General features: G+C 43.3%; 1 protein-coding gene across 3 annotated transcripts in view; it reads right to left on the bottom strand.

Moving 5' to 3' along the window:
* Positions 1 to 5195, bottom strand: part of CPNE8 (copine 8) — a 96024-nt gene extending 90829 nt beyond the window's left edge. For 2 of the 3 annotated variants that reach the window (XR_005852836.2, NM_001199460.2), the window contains exon 1: positions 5032 to 5195. Coding sequence is in view for 1 of the 3 variants with exons in the window: in NM_001199460.2 (NP_001186389.1) it covers positions 5032 to 5171 (140 nt within the window). In the remaining 2 variants the exon portion in view is untranslated. The remainder of the gene's footprint in view (positions 1 to 5031) is intronic. The other variant, XM_046929681.1, reaches the window with a different exon arrangement.
* Between the last annotated feature and the right edge of the window lie 13077 nt (positions 5196 to 18272).

Here is an 18272-nt window from a genome sequence, read left to right as displayed (position 1 = left end):
GATGGGGCCTCACAAGAGCCGAGCAGAGGGAGACAATCACCTCCCTTTCCCTGCTGGCCACCCCTTTTTTAATGCAGTCCAGAACACAGTTGGCCTTCCGGGCTGCAAGCGCACACTGCTGGCTCATGTCCAGCTTCTTGTCCACCAGGACCCCCAAGTTCTCCACAGGGTTGCTCTCAAGGAGATCTTCCCCCAGTTTGTATAAATACCTGGGATTGCCCCGACCCAAGTGCAGCACCCTGCACTTGGCCTTACTGAACTTCATTATTAGGTTATCATGGGCCCACTTCTCCAACCTGTCCAGGTCCCTCTGGATGGCTTCCCTTCCTTCCAGTGTATTCACTGCACCACTCAGCTTGGTGTCGTCTGCAAACTTGCTGAGGGAGCACTCAATGCCATCGTCTGTGTCATTGATGAAGATGTTGAAGAGCACCGGTCCCAAGACCAACCCCTGAGGGACACGCTTGTGACCGGCCTCCACCCTGACACAGACCATTAATCACAACCCTTTGGCTGTGCTCAGCCAGCCAATTCCTAACCCACTGAACAGCCCATCAAATCCACACTTCTCCAATTTAGAGAGAAGGATGTGGTGAGGGACCATGTCAAAGGCTTTGCAGAAGTCCAGGTAGATGACATCTACAGCCCTTCTCCCATCCACTGAAGCCACCACTCCCATCATAGAAGGCCACCAGATTGGTCAGGCACGATCTGCCCTTGGTGAAGCTGTGCTGGCTGTCTCGAATCACCTCTTTATCTCGTATGTGCCTTAACATAGCTTCTAGGAGGATCTGCTTCATGATCTTCCCAGGCACAGAGGTGAGGCTCACCAGCCTGTAGTTTCCTGCATCTTCCTTTCTCCTTGTCTTAAAAATGGGAGCAGTGTTTCCCTTTTTTCAGGGGACTTCACCAGACAGCCACGATTTTTCAAACATGATGGAGAGCAGCTTGGCAACCATATCAGCCATCCCTCTCAGAGCCCTGGGATGGATATCATCTGGCCCCATGGACTTATACACATTCAATTTCACGAGGAGGACTCGGACTTGTTCCACTGTTACAGTAGGACAGAAACAACTCCCCGCACCCTCACCTAGAGGCTCAGGGTCCTGGCAGACACAGGAAGACTGACCCGTGAAGACTGAGGCAAAGTACTCACTGAGTACCTCAACTTTTCCTATGTCTGAGGAAGCCAGCTCCCCACTGCCTTTCATCAGTGGGGGAACACTCTTCTTGGCCTGTCTCTTCCTGCCTACGTACCTGTAGAACCCCTTCTTGTTATCTTTCACATCCCTCATGAAGTTCAGCTCCATCTGCGTCTTGGCTTTCCTAACCCTGTCTCCACACACATGGACAACAGCCTTGTATTCCTCCCAGGACACACAACCCTGATTCCACGTTCTATACATTTCCCTCTTTTCTCTCAGTTTAAGCTGCAGGGCCTTGCACAGCCACGACAGTCACCTGCCTCCCCTGCTCAGCTTCTTCTGCTGGGGGATGGAGAGCCGTTGGTGCTCTCAGAAGGGGGCCCTTAAAGAGCTGCCAGCTCTGTTCTGTGCCATGCCCTTAAGGACAGTTTCCCAGGGGATCCCACTCAGCAGTTCCTTGAGCAGCTGGAAGTTTGCTCTCCTAAAGCACAGGGTCCTAACTCTGCTTTTTGCCAGGCCCGCATTCTTCAAGATCACAAATTCCACCAAGGCATGGTCACTACAGCCCAGGCTGCCTCCAATCTTAACGTCTCTAACACTTTCCTCTGCATTAGTGAGCACCAGGCCCAGTAAGGCTTCACCTCAGGTTGGTCCATCTATTACCTGGACCAGGAAGTTGTCCTCAACAGTCTCCAGGAATCTCTTGGATTGTCTGCCACCTGGCATAGCTCTATCCCAGCAGATATCCGGGCGGCTGAAATCCCCCATCAGGACAAGAGCCTGCAAGTGCGACACCTCCTGCAGCTGAAGCAAGAAGGCTTCGTCAACAGGCTCCCCCCAATTAGGCAGCCTGTAGCAGACCCCAGCCACTAGATGCCCTTTACTGGACCAATCCTTGATTATTACCCACAAGCTCTTGACCTGATCATGGCTGTTCCTCAGACACAGCTCTTCACAATCCATCCACTTCCTAACATAGAGGGCAACTCTGCTACCCCTCCTACCCTGTCTATCCCTTCTGAAAAGGCTGTAGTACTCAGTCAGGGTATTCCAACTGTGCAATTCATCCCACCATGTTTCCATGATAGCAATTAGGTCATACTTTCCCAATTGCACCATGGTTTCTAGCTCCTCCTGTTTAATTCCCATGCTGTGTGCATTGGCATAGACACACTTCAGCTTAGCTATTGGCCTCACTGCCTTCTCAGAGGAGCTCTCCCTCATACCTTCAGGACAACTCTGGGGTTTTCCCTTACCACCTCCCAAGGTGACCGTGTTCTCATGCGCTTCTCTGTCACCCAGTGCATACCCTTCACACATCTACATCTTAGAAGGGCTGGAAAAAGACTGAACTTTTTCTTTGATAGACACTGAATAGTAATTAGAATAGTAATAGTAAAATAGTAATTAGAAAAATTAATTTCTTGCTTTTCTAGCACTTGTAAAACTACAGCCAGTAGTTGGCTGGCATTCAATAAGCAATGAGTATTAGGTTTTTAGTCATAAAGAAGCCCCCAAAAAAGTATCAACTAACATCCAAGTCATCTGTTGAATGCATTTTTCATAGACAAAGTATTACCCATTGTATGAGATGCACGTCTCCCAAAGGCCCCTGCACCAAACCGGGCTGGCCTGTAGTGCAATCCCACCTGCACAGTACTGACACCTGGCTAGTCTGATCACATGGACAGCATGGGCATGCCAGGCACAATGACTTAGGAAATGCCAACAGATGAACCACAACAAAATGCGAGTAGAAGCTGCATCCTTGCTGAAAAAAAAAATAATACAGTAAACAAAAACAAGCAACAAAAAACACCACAGAAGTGAAAGTATTGACTTGAATCAGAAATTTCTTTGCGGTGCAGTCAGACATGGAACCTGACACTTGGCACTTCTTCTCCTGCCCACCAAACTACAGCACATCTACAAACGGGAAGAAGTTCCCACATTTACTATAATCAAAACAAATATTTAAAACTATATATATATATACATACATATACATACATATACAGAAGACTAATGATCAGCTGATAACTACTGATGTAAACTAGCAAGCAAATTGGTTCTACAACTCTGTAGATACCAAGGGAAAATTAATGACATGACTCAAATTGGTTTTAAAGCATTTCTCTGCACGTGTCTGAAAATAAACAGCTGCTAATTCTGAAAGAATTTCAGCATTTGCTGAACTTTGCACGCTTGACTCTCACTGCATTTCACAATTCTGTTTAACCTTACTTTTCCAGAGCGTTAGCCTAGGAATGTTTTTACAGATGAATCACAACCATGTGTTAATGGTTAATCTCTGCCCCAATGATTTCACGCTCAGGTCTGAAGCACGATTTTGCAATCAAAAGTTGTCACTGCAGCACATCAAGAGGGGAATCACCTTGGAAATTCCTATCCTACACTCGACATCAGGAGTTATTAGGATGAGAAAACATTTTTAAATGTGGTTTTTTTTTTCCTCCTTGTTTAAGCAGAACAGATGTGGCTTTTGGAAATATGTTGAAGATACATATAAAGAAATAACATATAAACGATGTCCTAAGGTTAGTTATAAGTATAACTAATGTCAGATATGATCATCTATGTCATACACCTGCAGTCATTAACTATTGGATACATTTTCAAATAACTATAAAACTTAGGCTTGAAGAAGACACTGCAGGCTGATACAAACAGCCCTTGGAATCAAAAAACCCTCTCTTTATACATGAACTGGGTCAAAAGCAGAACTAAGAATTCCGACATCTGTAATTTTGATAGGTTACCTGAAAAACCTCAAATAATGCTAGGGGTCCTGTTTGCTTTCACACCTAAAAGCATCCTTTTTCTTCTGTACAAACATGGGTTCTGTGCTTGCTGCAGGTAAACTCTGTGGAGATGGGCTGAACATCAGCACCATCACATCTCAGCTACTGACAGCTCCAGTACTACAAATTTAACCTTACTACATTTGTCACAGTCTCAGCTTTTTTTTTTTTTAATGATAAAACCCCAAAACATACTTATTAAGGGAACAGTTTAAGTATATTTACTAAAAACAAACAAAAATCCCTTAGTAAACATACAAAGGGAAGGGAGGGAGTGGTCTGACTGAAGTTCCGAGCTCTGAACGTCTGCCCTCACAGAAGCAGCGCTGACAGCAGTAACTCCCAGGCAACCACAGCAGAAAATGGAGCAGCGTGGCACAAACTTTGTCTCATTTCCCATCAGGAAATAACATCGACAGTTCAAGTTATCTGCCAGAAGCTGCCAGTTCTGCTGGCGGGAGGGACCACAGCTCTGGGGCATATACAGAGAGAATGCAAAACGAGAGTGAAAACAAACGTAAAAAAAAAAAAAAAATCACAAAAATAATAATTCCAGACCGCTAATGGAAATGCCTCCGTGTTTCACAGAGAGAGAAAGCATTATTCCTGAAATCCCGGCAAACAAACCGGGGCCAAACACACGCCGAGGAGCCGAACTGCACACACTGCGTCCCGTGTTACGGGTCGGCATTTTTAGCAGCAGCGGTCGGGCAAAACGTGACGAGGCTCCGCGCCAGGTCTCCTCAGAGTTTTGCAAGAGAGCCTTAAAAATACATTAAAGGATTACTCCGGATGGGAGTTTTTTTCCATCCCTTCCCGCGGCACTTGGGACAGCTCCAGAAGTTAAACGCCCGCTGAAAACGCACCGCAGCGCTCCCCGGCTCGCCTCCACCGTCGGGCGCTGCCCACAGCCGCCGTTCCGCGCCCGGGCGGGCAGCACAGCTCCAGCGGCCCCGGGGCTGCCCGAAGCGCGGACCCGCAGCGCGCCTCCTCGGGAGGGAAACCGCTGACCGCGCCGGGACCGCCGCGCGCCCTCCGCCCGCTCCGCGCCGCCGCCTCACCTGCAGGACACGGAGAGCTCCACCTTGGTGGCCGGGATGCTGGAGCTGAGCACGTTAAAATCCCCCACGGACGCCATGTTCGGGAACCCACCGCTCCTGCCCAGCTTTTGCTGCCCCGGTGGCTTCTCCAGCCCGAACATGAGGCAGCGCGGAGGGCGGCCGGCACTGAAGAAGGGAGGGACGGAAGAGAGGAGGCGGCGCCGGGCGGCCCTTCTGCGGCGCGACGGCCGATTACCGCGCGCGGAGTCCCGGGCGCTCCTCTCCGCACCGCCCCGCACCGCCGACTGAGGAGCGGGGCGCTGACGTCACCGCGAGCGGGAGCCGCCTGAAGGGCGCGGAGTCGGTTGCTTGCCACCCGTCTGCCGCTCCCTCCGCTACGCCGACTCGCCCGTCCCGTCCCGCAGCCGCTGGCCGCCCACCCTCTCGGTCCGCCAGGGAGAGAGGTTCACCGCGCCGCCAGCGCCACAACAGGTCCGCACAGGAGACCTCTCCCTGCCCAGCCGGCTCCTCCGCTCGCCTCAGCCCGCTGCCAGCCCGAACTCGTGGCTCACGCAGACAAACCAACTTAAAAGGAAAGGCGAAGCTCTCTCCTACGAGGAGCGCCCGCTTCCTCAGAGCGCTCCGCGCCGCCAGGGGGCGCCTCCCCGCCCGGCGCTGCCCCTCAGCGCCCCGCGCCGCCCTCAGGCGGGAGGAAAAGTGCCGGGTTTCTGCCGAAAAACCGGTGTTAAAAGGCTCTGGAGTGAGGAGATGTGTTTCTGCCTTGGCTATTATGTACACTAAAACGTGAATGTCCTCTTCTCGTGCCTCTGTCTCTCGTTAGAAACCATTTATTCATCCATACTGAATCTGTTTAAAATAATTCAGGTAATTGTAAAAGTTCGATTACCTTCTGTCTCGCAACATTTTATGTTTGTGTTGCTTTCAGTTCCATGGTACATAAGTGGCTCCAAACACTCATATCTCATGACACTTCTGTGGGAAGAAAGTGGTACCATCCCCACCTCAGATAGGAGAGTAAGGCACAGGCAAGGGAACCTCTGTGTTGCAGTCACCTGTATTTACACAACAGAACTTGTAATTAGATGATACATCATATTTACACAACGTGACTGCATAACTAGAACCTCAGCACTACACGATGTGTAGGGCAAGTCAAAGATCACAGGATATCAGCCCAAACCCTGTACAAATGTTATCTATCTTGGCTGTTCATGGCTCTATGTATAGAAACAAGGGCATTTTGTGTGTTTATTTGTAAAAGACAGTGGGTTACTCCAAAGCTACAAACATTGCTTTCCCCCTGTACTCAGCTCTGGTGAGGCCACACCTCGAGTGCTGCGCTCAGCTGTGGGCTCCTCACTAAAAGGAAGACATTGAGGCTCTGGAGTGTGTCCAGAGAAGGCCAACAGAGCTGTGAGTACATCAGAAAACAATTAGAGGAAAACTTGACCTTAGATGCCTTCTCAGCTCCCAGCCAACAGACAGAACAGTGAGCACCAAAAGCAGTAACATGGTCCTGTTCACAGGGCACATCTGGTGGCAGAACCCAAGGAAGATACCACAGACATCTCTATTCAAAAACTTTCAACTTCACACCCTGCTCAGTCTTCTGCCTTTTTGCTTTCAGGAATGTGTGAGCTCAATTTCATTTCTTCCTCTTCCTTCTCATGTCCATTTGTTGAATGCAAAGCATTGCTCATCGGATATCACCGTGGTATTTCATTTTAAATCAGCCTGCTTGAGGTATTCAGTGCAGAAAAGAAGCCACACAATTTCACAAGTATGCTAGGTGTGTCTGCAGTCAGCTGTGCCAACAAGCCGAAAGCCAAAACTGCCAATAAACAAAGCAAATTTAGTTGACTCATCTTTTTCAGTACAGTGGTGAGAAGGGATGGGTGAAGAATTACTGATACTCTGAGAGATGAATGTCAAATAGGAAGAGGGTGCTAGGTGGCTAAGAGCTAAAGAACAGTTCCTAAAAAACCTTTAAACTCCTTTTCAGCTTTATAATACTGTTAGTCACTCTTTCATAACTGACTACAAATCTCAGCTTAAGCAGAGGAGCTCACAGGGCAAGGAATGAATAACTTTAAAAACATGAATGGATATAATATAATATATTGCTATATATTATATAACTGTTGGCACAGATAACTGAAATGTATATCATGTAAGTGTAATATGAACTCACATTCTTCCCTACTAAGCCCCTGTAGATCACTGCTGAAGACAGGATATGTGGTTAGAATGAAGGCTTTCTTTGATGATGTTATATTTTTATGTTATCTGATTTTAATGCCCTAATTTGCTTACAGAAATGGAAATGGTTGATTCCATAAATAGAGCATTCTATGAAAATAATGGGGCAGTTAAGTATGAGTATTGCTGGGGACGTGTCCATGTTCTCTCATCGCATTCACCAAGGCAGAGATATTTTCTTTCTAATGTTTCTGCTTCAAGGAAGAACATAGTTCTCAAGCACTGAAAGTGATTTCTATGGGAAAGTTCGAAACTAAAAGCTAAGCAAGAGACAGTTGAAAGATATGCACCAATACGGCTAAATATACGTTATTTTAATTCCAGAGAGGCACCATGTTTTTGCTCGTTCTTAAATGCCATTCTTAAATGCCAGTGAGGTCTGGTGACTGCGTCTACAGATTAGGATTCTATCTGGAATTTGCATACAAAATAGCAACCAGATTACAGTGCAAAAGAAACATCAGGGCTGTTTGTTGTATATACTATGCTGACATTTTAATAAGGTTATTGATTCTGAACATTTTGGAGTGGAAAGCAGGACATTTTCCTCTTTTGTAATTGTCAATTCACTATTGTCAGCCATTGCTTATTATCAGACAGCTACATATCTTGTTTCAATACATGCAGCCTAATTTTAGGAATGAGGGACTTACTTGAAGTAATTACATGATGAGCAAGCTACAGATTCCAAAATAACTCTGATGTGTAACACTGAATTATTGCTTTAGAGCATTGCTGTTTCCAGGTTTCAGCACTGTAACTGAACCCACATGCCACAAGATGCAAATGCTGATTACTCCCCTCTACTTCCTCATCATTCTGCCTTGGAGATTCATAATTTGGCATCTCAAGAAAAGTTTTATCATTTAATATTCACGGCCCTAAAAACAAAAACACACACAAAATCTGTATAAGCTATTCTGCTGAAAGTTAAGGAACTCAGAATGGCATTTTTCCTTCTGCAGATGTGGAAGAATATGAGGAAGAGCTTAGAAATGAGCTTCAACATTACTGGAGCAAAACAACTGCCATTCTAACATATTACTTGCACAACAACCGAAATAGTAAGTTTGTGATGAAAATATGTATTCCTGGTTCTTTTTCAAGTACTTGTTGAGTTATTCCTTTGATGAACATCCTATAAACACCATGTTTTTATCCTTGCTGCCATCAAACGCTTTCATTCAAGAAGTGAAATAAGGGAGTGAACTTATTTATGCGTAGCTTAGTCCTTTCTGACAGCTGAACATAGCACTGAAACAATGCCAGTGTCCTAATAAAAAATGCAGTTTGAGGACTGTTACGTCTTTCTTTCCTGGGTTTGATTCCTATGCTTAGCTTTCTCTTTCTTTGCTGACATTGGTTATTTTAGTCCACTGAGCAAAGACAAGACATTTAGCATGGAACTATCAGAAAACACCATGGCTGAATCCAGATTACAGGCTTTAAAAACCATCCGTAGTGCAACGTGCTGATCATTCTTCTAGCATGAATTATCTTCTGTAATTGCATAATTTTGTAGTCTGCTTTTAAAATACACAAATACTGATGAAGCTCTGTTTATGTATCACTAAAATCCAAAGGAGGTGTCTGACTTAGGGGGTAGGTGAAAGGAAGAAATCTCCACTTCTTCAATAATTTCACTTTAAATACTAGTTCTTTAAGGGCCCGTGTCTGCACTCTCACAGATGTCAAAGAGAACACATTCATTAGTAAAAAAAGTATCTAGGCCTACTTATAAAAGCCTTTGAAATACATCCCTACTGTCTGCAGGTGAAAAGAGCAACTCATCATGGATTCCTGGGATTATTTCAAGCTTGTTTCTACTTTGATGAAGGCCAGAAGAGACAGGTCATCAGCAGCAGCAAAACTAAATCATAGAATCACAGAACCATAGAACCATTTAGTTTGGAAAGAACCTTCAAGATCATCAAGTCCAACCATACATGTAACACTACAGGTCCACCAGTAAACCATGTCCCTAAGCACCTCATCCACATCTCTTAAATACCTGCAGGGATGGGAAGTCTACCATCAGCTTGGGCAGCTCATTCCAGTGCTTGACCATCTTGTCTGTGAATAAACTCATCCTGATATCCAATCTAAAGCTCCTTCCTTCCACATCCTGAGGAAAGCATTCTTCCATAGAATTAGCACAGTCATACTAGGTTAAATAACAGTAATATCAGCTCCTGTCACAGTTTTCAGTCTGTTAAAAAGCTCTTCAAAAGGGCAAAGGCCTCTGAAGCACTCTCACAATCATCCAGGAGTAGTTGCGTAATTCATTTCACGTCTTTCACTTGGTACTGTGTAGTCATCTCTCTGTATGTGAATTTCAGGTCTAGAAAGCATTTTCTGGATCTCATTTCAGAATGAAGTGTGCACTATGCATCTCAAGTTATAATAATGTGCTTTGGAGTATTTTTATTACTAGATTTTAGTAGCCAATGAGCCAATGAGGATACTGTTGAGATTGCAACATGGAAGGATAAGAAGTCATACTGATTAAGTCCTTTTTAATTAAAAAATATATTGATACACTCTAAAATTAACCACGGGCTGAACTAATTTTGTTTGTGGACAAGTTGCCAGAAACATGTAAGGATGTGTTTAAAGCCATTTTTCTAGAAAGACAACTCATCACTATCTTATGGCAGCAGAAACTTTGAGGTGCTCCTAAAGCAAGCATTATTCAGTGTGGCAGCAAGAACAGTGACAAAAGGATTGTCTGCATGCAGTTTGTCTTCTGAGGTCTAAATAACAGTCAAAGGCTTTCCTTTCAGTAAAATCAGGCAGTGCCAAAATGAAACCTCGGTGTATTTATCACAAGATCAACTGAGCACTAGAAGTATCTTGACTCCAGAAGAGGAAACCCGCTTCTTTCTCTATGGTCACTTCCCTTATTCTCAGACAACCCTTGAAGGACTGGAATTCTTTTCTTCCATCCTTCTCTGCCATGCCCACTCACTTGCAGACCTTTCATATTTCAAAGAAATATCAGCTGGATTTGCAGAACGCATGTGAGCACTACAGATCTTTTAGTAATAATACACTTTATAATTTCTTTCTCTGCCTAATCTCTACTCACGTTTTTCCCTCAGATTGCTCTCAGGGTATTCATAAAATCACTGCCACCATTAGGAAACACAACTTTGGAGGCAAAGCCTTTGTATATAACACTTGCTCTGAGAATTAACTTATTCAGAAGAAATTAGCACATTTAGCCTCTACAGCTAACCAGTATGTTCTCCACTTATTTTATTCACTGGAACTAAATACAAATGCAATCATTTTTAGAAAAAATAAATAATAATAATTTCAAACAATCACTGTAGTAATTATGAGTCCAGAAGCAGCAATACCCAAACCACTACATTAGAACATCAGGTCGTGCCTTTTATTAACCATGCACAGAACTTCAGGTATTTCCTAATACTGTTGATAAGACTTCAGCTCATACTGAGGAAAACAGTATCTCTGCCAAAACTGGCACAAATTGTGTCTCTGAGTATAGTCTCCGCTATAGATTTCATCAGAGAGTGCTGGCTGCTGGTCTATTACCTTCCTGCAAATATTCATACAAATGTATGCACAGTGAGGGTGATAACCTAATCCAGGTAAGTTGTATCCACTGCTTATCAACACTCACACACAAACGTATAATCTGGGTTATATATCAGTTCACACATCATTTCTGCTTCTGACAAGGATCTCAGTCAGGATTGCAGTGTATATTCTACACACAGAGCAAGAAGCAAAACCAAACTTTTATGACAATTGCTTTTTAACACTTTCACTCATGGATTTCTTCTTGTAAACCGATGCAGTGAAATTTTAAAAATGCCTGCCACCCTACTGGCTCGTGCAGTATTTATTGCTTCATCATTTGGGGGGGGGGGGGGAAAGCAAACAGTGATTCTTTTTGTGTGTATTTTTTCAAAGGTAAATGGAATTTAAGCACGTTGCCAAGTCCCTCCTATTTATCATGTAGTTGGGATCTGTCACAAATTTATCTTGAAAGCCTTATTGCTATTTTATATTTATTACCTCATTCCCTTCTTGACTTTTTTTTCTTCCCAAGATAAAACTTTTTTTTTTGTCTGTGGGGGGAAAAAAAACAACATATGCAATTTTTGCATAAATAGAACATTACCTACTACTTTCTTAGAGGAAAACTTCACAGCTTCATGAGGTTCTTTGTCGTATTTGACAGTCCACTGTTAGACATGGAACCAGAAAGCTCACACCTCTCCCACGCTGTGGGATGCTATCATCTGGAGCCTGGGGAGGGAAGAAACTGCGTTAGGAAAGATTTTGCAGTATTAATGAATGGTCAAAAAGACAGTGTGACTTGTAGTAATTTCTTTCAGCAACTCACTGAAATATCTGGAGAGGAAATAAGTGAGAACTTCAAAGAGTTATTTCTCTTTCTTTCATGGAAACCAAAAAACATCAAAGATGGGCAAAATGACATTTTTTACAACATTACTTATTCTCCATTGCCATTTATTCCATCTTCCATGAATTATATTATTTTCCATGACATTAAAATACCTAAAACAAACAGTTGTCTGCATCTGGACTGACTGTTGAAAACACTGTCCATCAGAGTTCCTCGTTTCATGGCAATGTTCAAGCAATTAGGATTTTAATGAGGCTGAAAATTTGTAGCTCAAATAGTGTAATGAGTTTGACTATCTTCCAGAACAACTATGGAATTAATGTAGGAATGCATTTAACCATATGCTTAAAATTCATGACTGTGATGTTGGGCAGTAGCAATCTTCCTGACTAAAGTAAAATATAAGCCCATATTTAAAATTTTCTGAGTTTGAATAATTTCTTCTATTTTTTCATTGCCTATATGGAGAGTACTAATTTGATATTTCTGTTTCCTCATGTTGCTTTCTATCATCTCAAAGTACTTATTCACAAATTATTCAAATGAGCCCTGATACATTGCTTGTTTTCTATTTCAAAATATCACTTAAATCTGCACAATGCTTTTCAAAAGGGAGGTAAATTAGATTCTATTACTTAACAGAATATGAAATATTAAACAGTACCATAGTCTGAATTGTGCTGTTGACTGTCACTCCTAATTCTGTATCTGCAATAAATTAGAACCTTTTGTTTCTCTTCTTTTCGTAAAGACTGCCTTCTGGTAAAAATATGCTTCTTCCTGAAGTGACGTCATACACATTATTTATCTAACTGTGGAATAAACATTCATCTGCAAATAACTTATTAGTATGGGGCAATGACCAGATACCAGCAGTACACATTCCAGATTCATAGTAGCAAGGATTCATAGAATCACAGAATGGCCTGGGTTGGAAGGGACCTCAAGGATCATGAAGCTCCAACCCCCCCGCCACAGGCAGGGCCGCCAACCTCCATATCTAATACTAGACCAGGCTGCCCAGGGCCCCATCCAACCTGGCCTTAAACTCCTCCAGGGATGTGGCATCCACAACCTCTGGGCAGCCTGTTCCAGCACCTTACCACACTCTTGATAAGGAACTTCCCCGTGACATGCAACCTAAATCTTCCCTCCCTCAAAACCATTTCCCCTTATCCTGCCATTATCTATCCTTGTAAAGAGTTGACTCCCTCCTGTTTGTAGGTTCCCTTTAGATACTAGAAGGCTGCAGTGAAGTCTCCTCACAGCCTTCTCTTCTCCAGGCTGAACAAGCCCAGCTCCCTCAGCCTGTCTTCATAGGGGAGCTGCTCCAGCCCTCTGATCATCTTTGTGGCCCTTCTCTGGACCCTCTCCAACAGCTCCCTGTCTTGCTTGCTTGTACTGGGGGCCCCAGACCTGGACACAGTACTTTAGATGGGGCCTCACAAGGGCAGAGTAGAGAGACACACCATTTAGATAACCATAGTACAGCTGTGTGAAGCTATTCTGCAAAAAGATATTATCCAGCTGCCAGGATAACCAGCATTTGTTAAAGCTGAGGCAGTAACATCATGAACACTTCTCTTCTTTGTGAAAAAATGCAAAGCAAAAATAACTGGCCAAATTTAAAATATTCACATGGATTGCATTATTAATTTTGCTCAGAGCTAAGCTCAAAACTCCACAAAATAAAACTATATATAATTTATTTGAATAGTAGTCACTTGCTTCATATTTATGTATTAGATATATGCATCACAAATTAACTACAAAAATTGAGAATGAAGTTTGTGAATTCTAAAGCTCTAAAAATGTAAATGAATGTTACTTTGTGTGATTAAGAGGAAAATTAGAAAAAGATTCATTCTTAAATGTATTGGATGTATAAACCACTGCAGTAAATTAAACATTGTAGGTCAAATTCAACCTTATAGGAACTCAGCAGAACAGAAGTGAACAATAAATTAATTAACCTTCATAAATTTAACAGATATGTCAGTACAAATTAATATTTTACTTTGTATATGAACTTCAGGTGCTTAGCCCTTTACATTTTTCCTGTAGATTTTCATTGTAATATAGTTTTAGCATAGATGCGTAATTATATAGTACATTTAGAAGAAGACTAATTACAAACTGTTCTTTTACTCTCATTTATGTATTTCCTAAGAAACAAACAACTCTTCAAAAGGTCAAGACATTTTAAAAGTTTGTATCTCTAAAGCATTTTTTTTATATTTAAAAGCCCTTTTGAATAATATTATTTGTGCTTCAGTATTAATCTTTATAGCGAACAATTTGAGTTCCTAACACAAGTAAATTCTTTGCACACAATTTCAGAAGATGTACTAGTCATTGAGTTATAGCATCACAGAATGGATTGGGTCGGAAGGGGCCTTAAAGCCCACTTAGTCCCAATCCCTGCCACGCGTTCATTGCCACCCCCCAGCTCAGGCTGCCCAGGACCCCATCCAACCCAGCCTCTACAGCTCCACAGTGGGGCGCCCACAGCTTCCCTGGGCAGCTATACCAGTGCCTCACCCTCTGAGAAGATTTCTCCCTAATATCTATACTAACTTTCTCCTCTCCTAGCTTAAAACCATTCCCCTTTGTCCTATCACTATCAGACTGTGAAAAAAATTGGTCTTCCACCCGTTTATAAGCTTCCTGTTAAAATACTTGAAGGTCACAGTGATGTCAGTAACCTCAAATTTACCTTCTACAAGACCTTGCCTTGGGTTAGCATTGCTCTCTCACTAAGCCTCTCTCACCACAGAAATTCAGTATGGCAAGGAAATGCTAGGAGTCATGCTTCAAAACTTACCATCTCTTCTAAAATTAAGAAAAAAAATGCTTTACCTAAGTATTCTATGATTGTAACATGTTGCTGTGCTAACCCTAATCTACACTTAGCCTTGAATTAAGAATCCTTCCTCCCAGAGAATCTAAATGATGCCAGTTCATTATTCTTCGTTATTATCTAAAGCTTAATCTGACCTCTAGAACTCAGTAACTTTTTACTTACTGCTGTAGAAGTGTGTCCAAATTTAAATCTATCACAAATCTGAAACAGCTTTACGTCATGAGGTCATCTCAGCATGAGAGCCAACTTAGCAGGAAAATCATTATTTCCAGTTATCTGGAGAGTGGCAACCTGCTGGTTCCATCACAGAATTATGGGGTCGTTTAGGTTGGAAGTGACCTCTGAGTTTCATCCAGTCCGGCCTCCTGCTCTCAGCACGCAGCCACTGCTTGCCTCTCCGAAAGCAGCTGGATGTCACAACATAACCATGTGACATGTGAGGTGTGGATTTGAGTATTTCTTATAAGCTGGTTCTAAATAGCCATCCTTTCCAGGTGTCTGTGTGCTCCATTTAAGAAGTGTGGACTTCTAACACAGGCTTTAGAACTCTTTTTAGGGACAGAATCCTACCATGTAGGCAGTTCAGGAGGTGAGTTTTAGGTGTCAAAGACTTTTCTGGATGTGGTACATTAAAATCCGTCCTGACTGAAGTAGTGTGAAACAACTAGATCACAGCAGAGAGCTGAAGAAACCGGCATACAGTTATTATTAGTAATTCTCTGAATTCCCTTTGTGCTCTGCTCTGTCTCAGCACTGAAATCGTTCCTGCCTCAAAGGGATTAAATTAGGCTAAGGTTCAACCTGTGAATTTTAAAGATAACTGCAGAGGATGGGCAACAAAGAGCACACAGAAAACAAATAACACCAGATAATTACTTCTGTTGATAAAAACAGCGAACAGGGACAATGCAAAGTAATTTATCTAGGTTTTACTAAGGAGATTGATATAATTCCTCCTCAAATGATATGTTGATTAGAAAGTAGCACCATACAAAATGAACGCAGCACGTGCTAAAAAGATTTTAACTCAGGAAATAATGCTAAAGGGCATTTATAATGGCATGGTTTGGGATCAGTTCTGTTCAATGCGTTTCTCATTTACTGGGAAGCTTCGCAGATACAACATAATGGAGACCATTAGTAAGGAAAATAAGTAATTCTATCAAGTGATTGTTCTATCAAGTGATTGGGATTTTATGGTAAAACAGGTTCCCTAGAGTAACGACGCAATGTAACTGAATGCAAAGACGTTCCTCTAGGACTGAAAGGTACAGATTACACACATAACATGCAGAGCTCTGTTTTGCAGAGCAGAATTTCAGATGTGGAAGTAGACACTGCAGATGAAAAGAATGTATAGTGCGGTAGAGTAGAAGGTGAGTGCAGCCCCAAGCACTTGGATGGGAAAATGTTCCCCCTTGGTAAACAACATTTTGCACACACTAGTTTTAATAATATAAAGTTTTAAAGGACGGAGAGAGAAATAATTTGCAGCAAGCAATACACTGACTGCACACCAACCACAGCCCTCTTCCCTTAGTCATGCCCACATCTCACTGTATAATCACAGAATCAGAGAATTGTAGAATTATAGAATGGTTTGGGTTGGAAGGGACCTTTAAGATCATCTAGTTCCAACCCTCCTTACAGTGCTGGAGCTGGTGTCCTCAAAGACAGCGTGGCTGGTGCCATGTTAGCTTGCAGTGTCACCTGCCAGAAAGGATTTTGCAGAGTCAACACTCTGTTCTGGGAGAAGCCATAAAGTACCCTCACGCCCTGCACTTGGCGCAGCTGGTCGCTGCTCTGCCAGCTGTGCTGTGTGAGGGTTGCTCCTCCCTGCCACCAGCTGGCACAGCAGCTCTGTCAGCAGTGGGCTGCTCTGGTGTCTCTCTGGATTATTTCACAGAGAATTCCCTGAAGTGTCTCAGCTCTTAGGAAAGGCTCAGCGGTGCACAGGGATGCGATAAAGTCATTGCCACTGAAAGGAGATTCCTCAATTACTGCCTCAGTGAAAGCTTCAATCCCTCTCCTTGGATTTCTGTCAAATCTCCCTCTTAAGCAATTTACTGTAAATGTGGAGGTTGCCCAGGCTTTTCGTTTCCCAGTGCCTTAGCTGATTTTAACAGAAATTCTCCAAATATCACAAAATACTTTGAAATTTTGAATCTGTTAATTCATGACATGTTGTCTGTCACATTCATCAGCTCCTGTTGTCCCAGAGCGGCTCAGAGTGGGCACATCCTGCACAAAATCCTGCTGCTCCCGAGGATGGCCACACTGCTTTGAACAGCTTCAGGCTTATCCAAGCACTACGACAGGTGATGTGTCCTTGTGCGTGTATATAACAACAAACAGCGAGAATATACCCTTAAATATTGCTTCAGATTGCAGGATTTTTCTCATGTGAAGTATCATCTCTGCAAGAAACACTCCAAGATAGATGGTTTTCCTGCAGCTTCAAGGAAATAGCTAAAGCTTCAGAGTTTTCCCGTGTGTTGCACTCACTGCAGGACTAAAGCAACAGGGAAGAACAACCACGTTGGGCTGTATCAGTAAGACTGATCACTCGCCTATTTTTGGCTAGTTGTCAGAGCAAGATTAAGGAGCCAGTTTGCCCACAAGACATTATGGATGACCTTTAATCAGCACTCTGCAGATCCCTTCCTGTCTTAGGGAGCCTTTAGCTGAACCAAACCAGGCAGACAGGCATTGCTGTCCTACATCCAGGATGTGAGGACCTCCTGAACGTAGCATTTTAATGATTTGCCTTGCTCTTCTCTTCTTCGAATCACTTTTACTTAATTTCTTTTCAAAGGAAACTTCAGAAGACAGACATCATTCTACTAGTGTAATGGGTTACATGTTGTTACATGTTTGGTTCCCAAAACCAGGCAGGACTGGAAGCAGAGCCATGGCTGGATGGGGAACAGAGGGAAAGCCATCACATTGTAGCTCTGCAACCACCATGCTGTTCTCACAGAGCTAATGGGAAAACTGCAGACCCCTGTCCTGCCTCATAGGCAGCCTCACCTGCACTTCGTCTGCTCCTTGCATTCATTTCCCTCTCTCTCTGTGGAGAATACTGTCGTGAGTAGCATAAGCTGTTCTGCCCTGTCACTGCTGCTTCACTGTTATGATTTCCATTATTTTTCTACACCTTTCATAATGAAAGACACAATCTGGGAGACTATGGGCCACTTACCTGCTTTGCAAATCTGGTTTGCCCAGGAACTTCCAGAGAGGAGCTCCTGGGAGCAGAGCACCACCTCAGGATGTAGCCCTCAACCTGCACTCACCAGGGTTCCATCTGAGGAAGAACAGTTTGGATTGGCAGTCCAACTGCAGCCTGGTGCCCGATGACCTGAACAGCTGCCACTGGGAAGCAGACAAAACAATGGGTGGAAATCATCCCCTCTAGCATTCGTCTACAGAACAGCTGTGTGCTTGGGGCTACCGTGACCAGTGAGACCCAGCAGATGTTGGCAGTGGCATCTTTTGAGCAGGAAGAATCTCACTCTCTGTACCTTTATTTCCCGTGTTCAATAAGACCACAGAAAATATAGCACTTACCAGTAAGCCCATAGCAGTTTCTAGTCCTAAGTGGTGCAAAACAAATAGCATTAAGAAAAGCAACTGTAACAGGTTTGACTTGTTAAACACATGCAAGCATTTGTTGCGTAGGAACTAAACATAAAAGTCATTGTAATTATGTCAGTG

Source organism: Gallus gallus, chromosome 1 (genome assembly GCF_016699485.2).
Source record: "Gallus gallus isolate bGalGal1 chromosome 1, bGalGal1.mat.broiler.GRCg7b, whole genome shotgun sequence".
Lineage (NCBI taxonomy): Eukaryota > Metazoa > Chordata > Aves > Galliformes > Phasianidae > Gallus > Gallus gallus.
The sequence above is the reverse complement of the archived record's forward strand: the minus strand, read 5'-3'. Positions and strand labels throughout refer to the sequence as shown.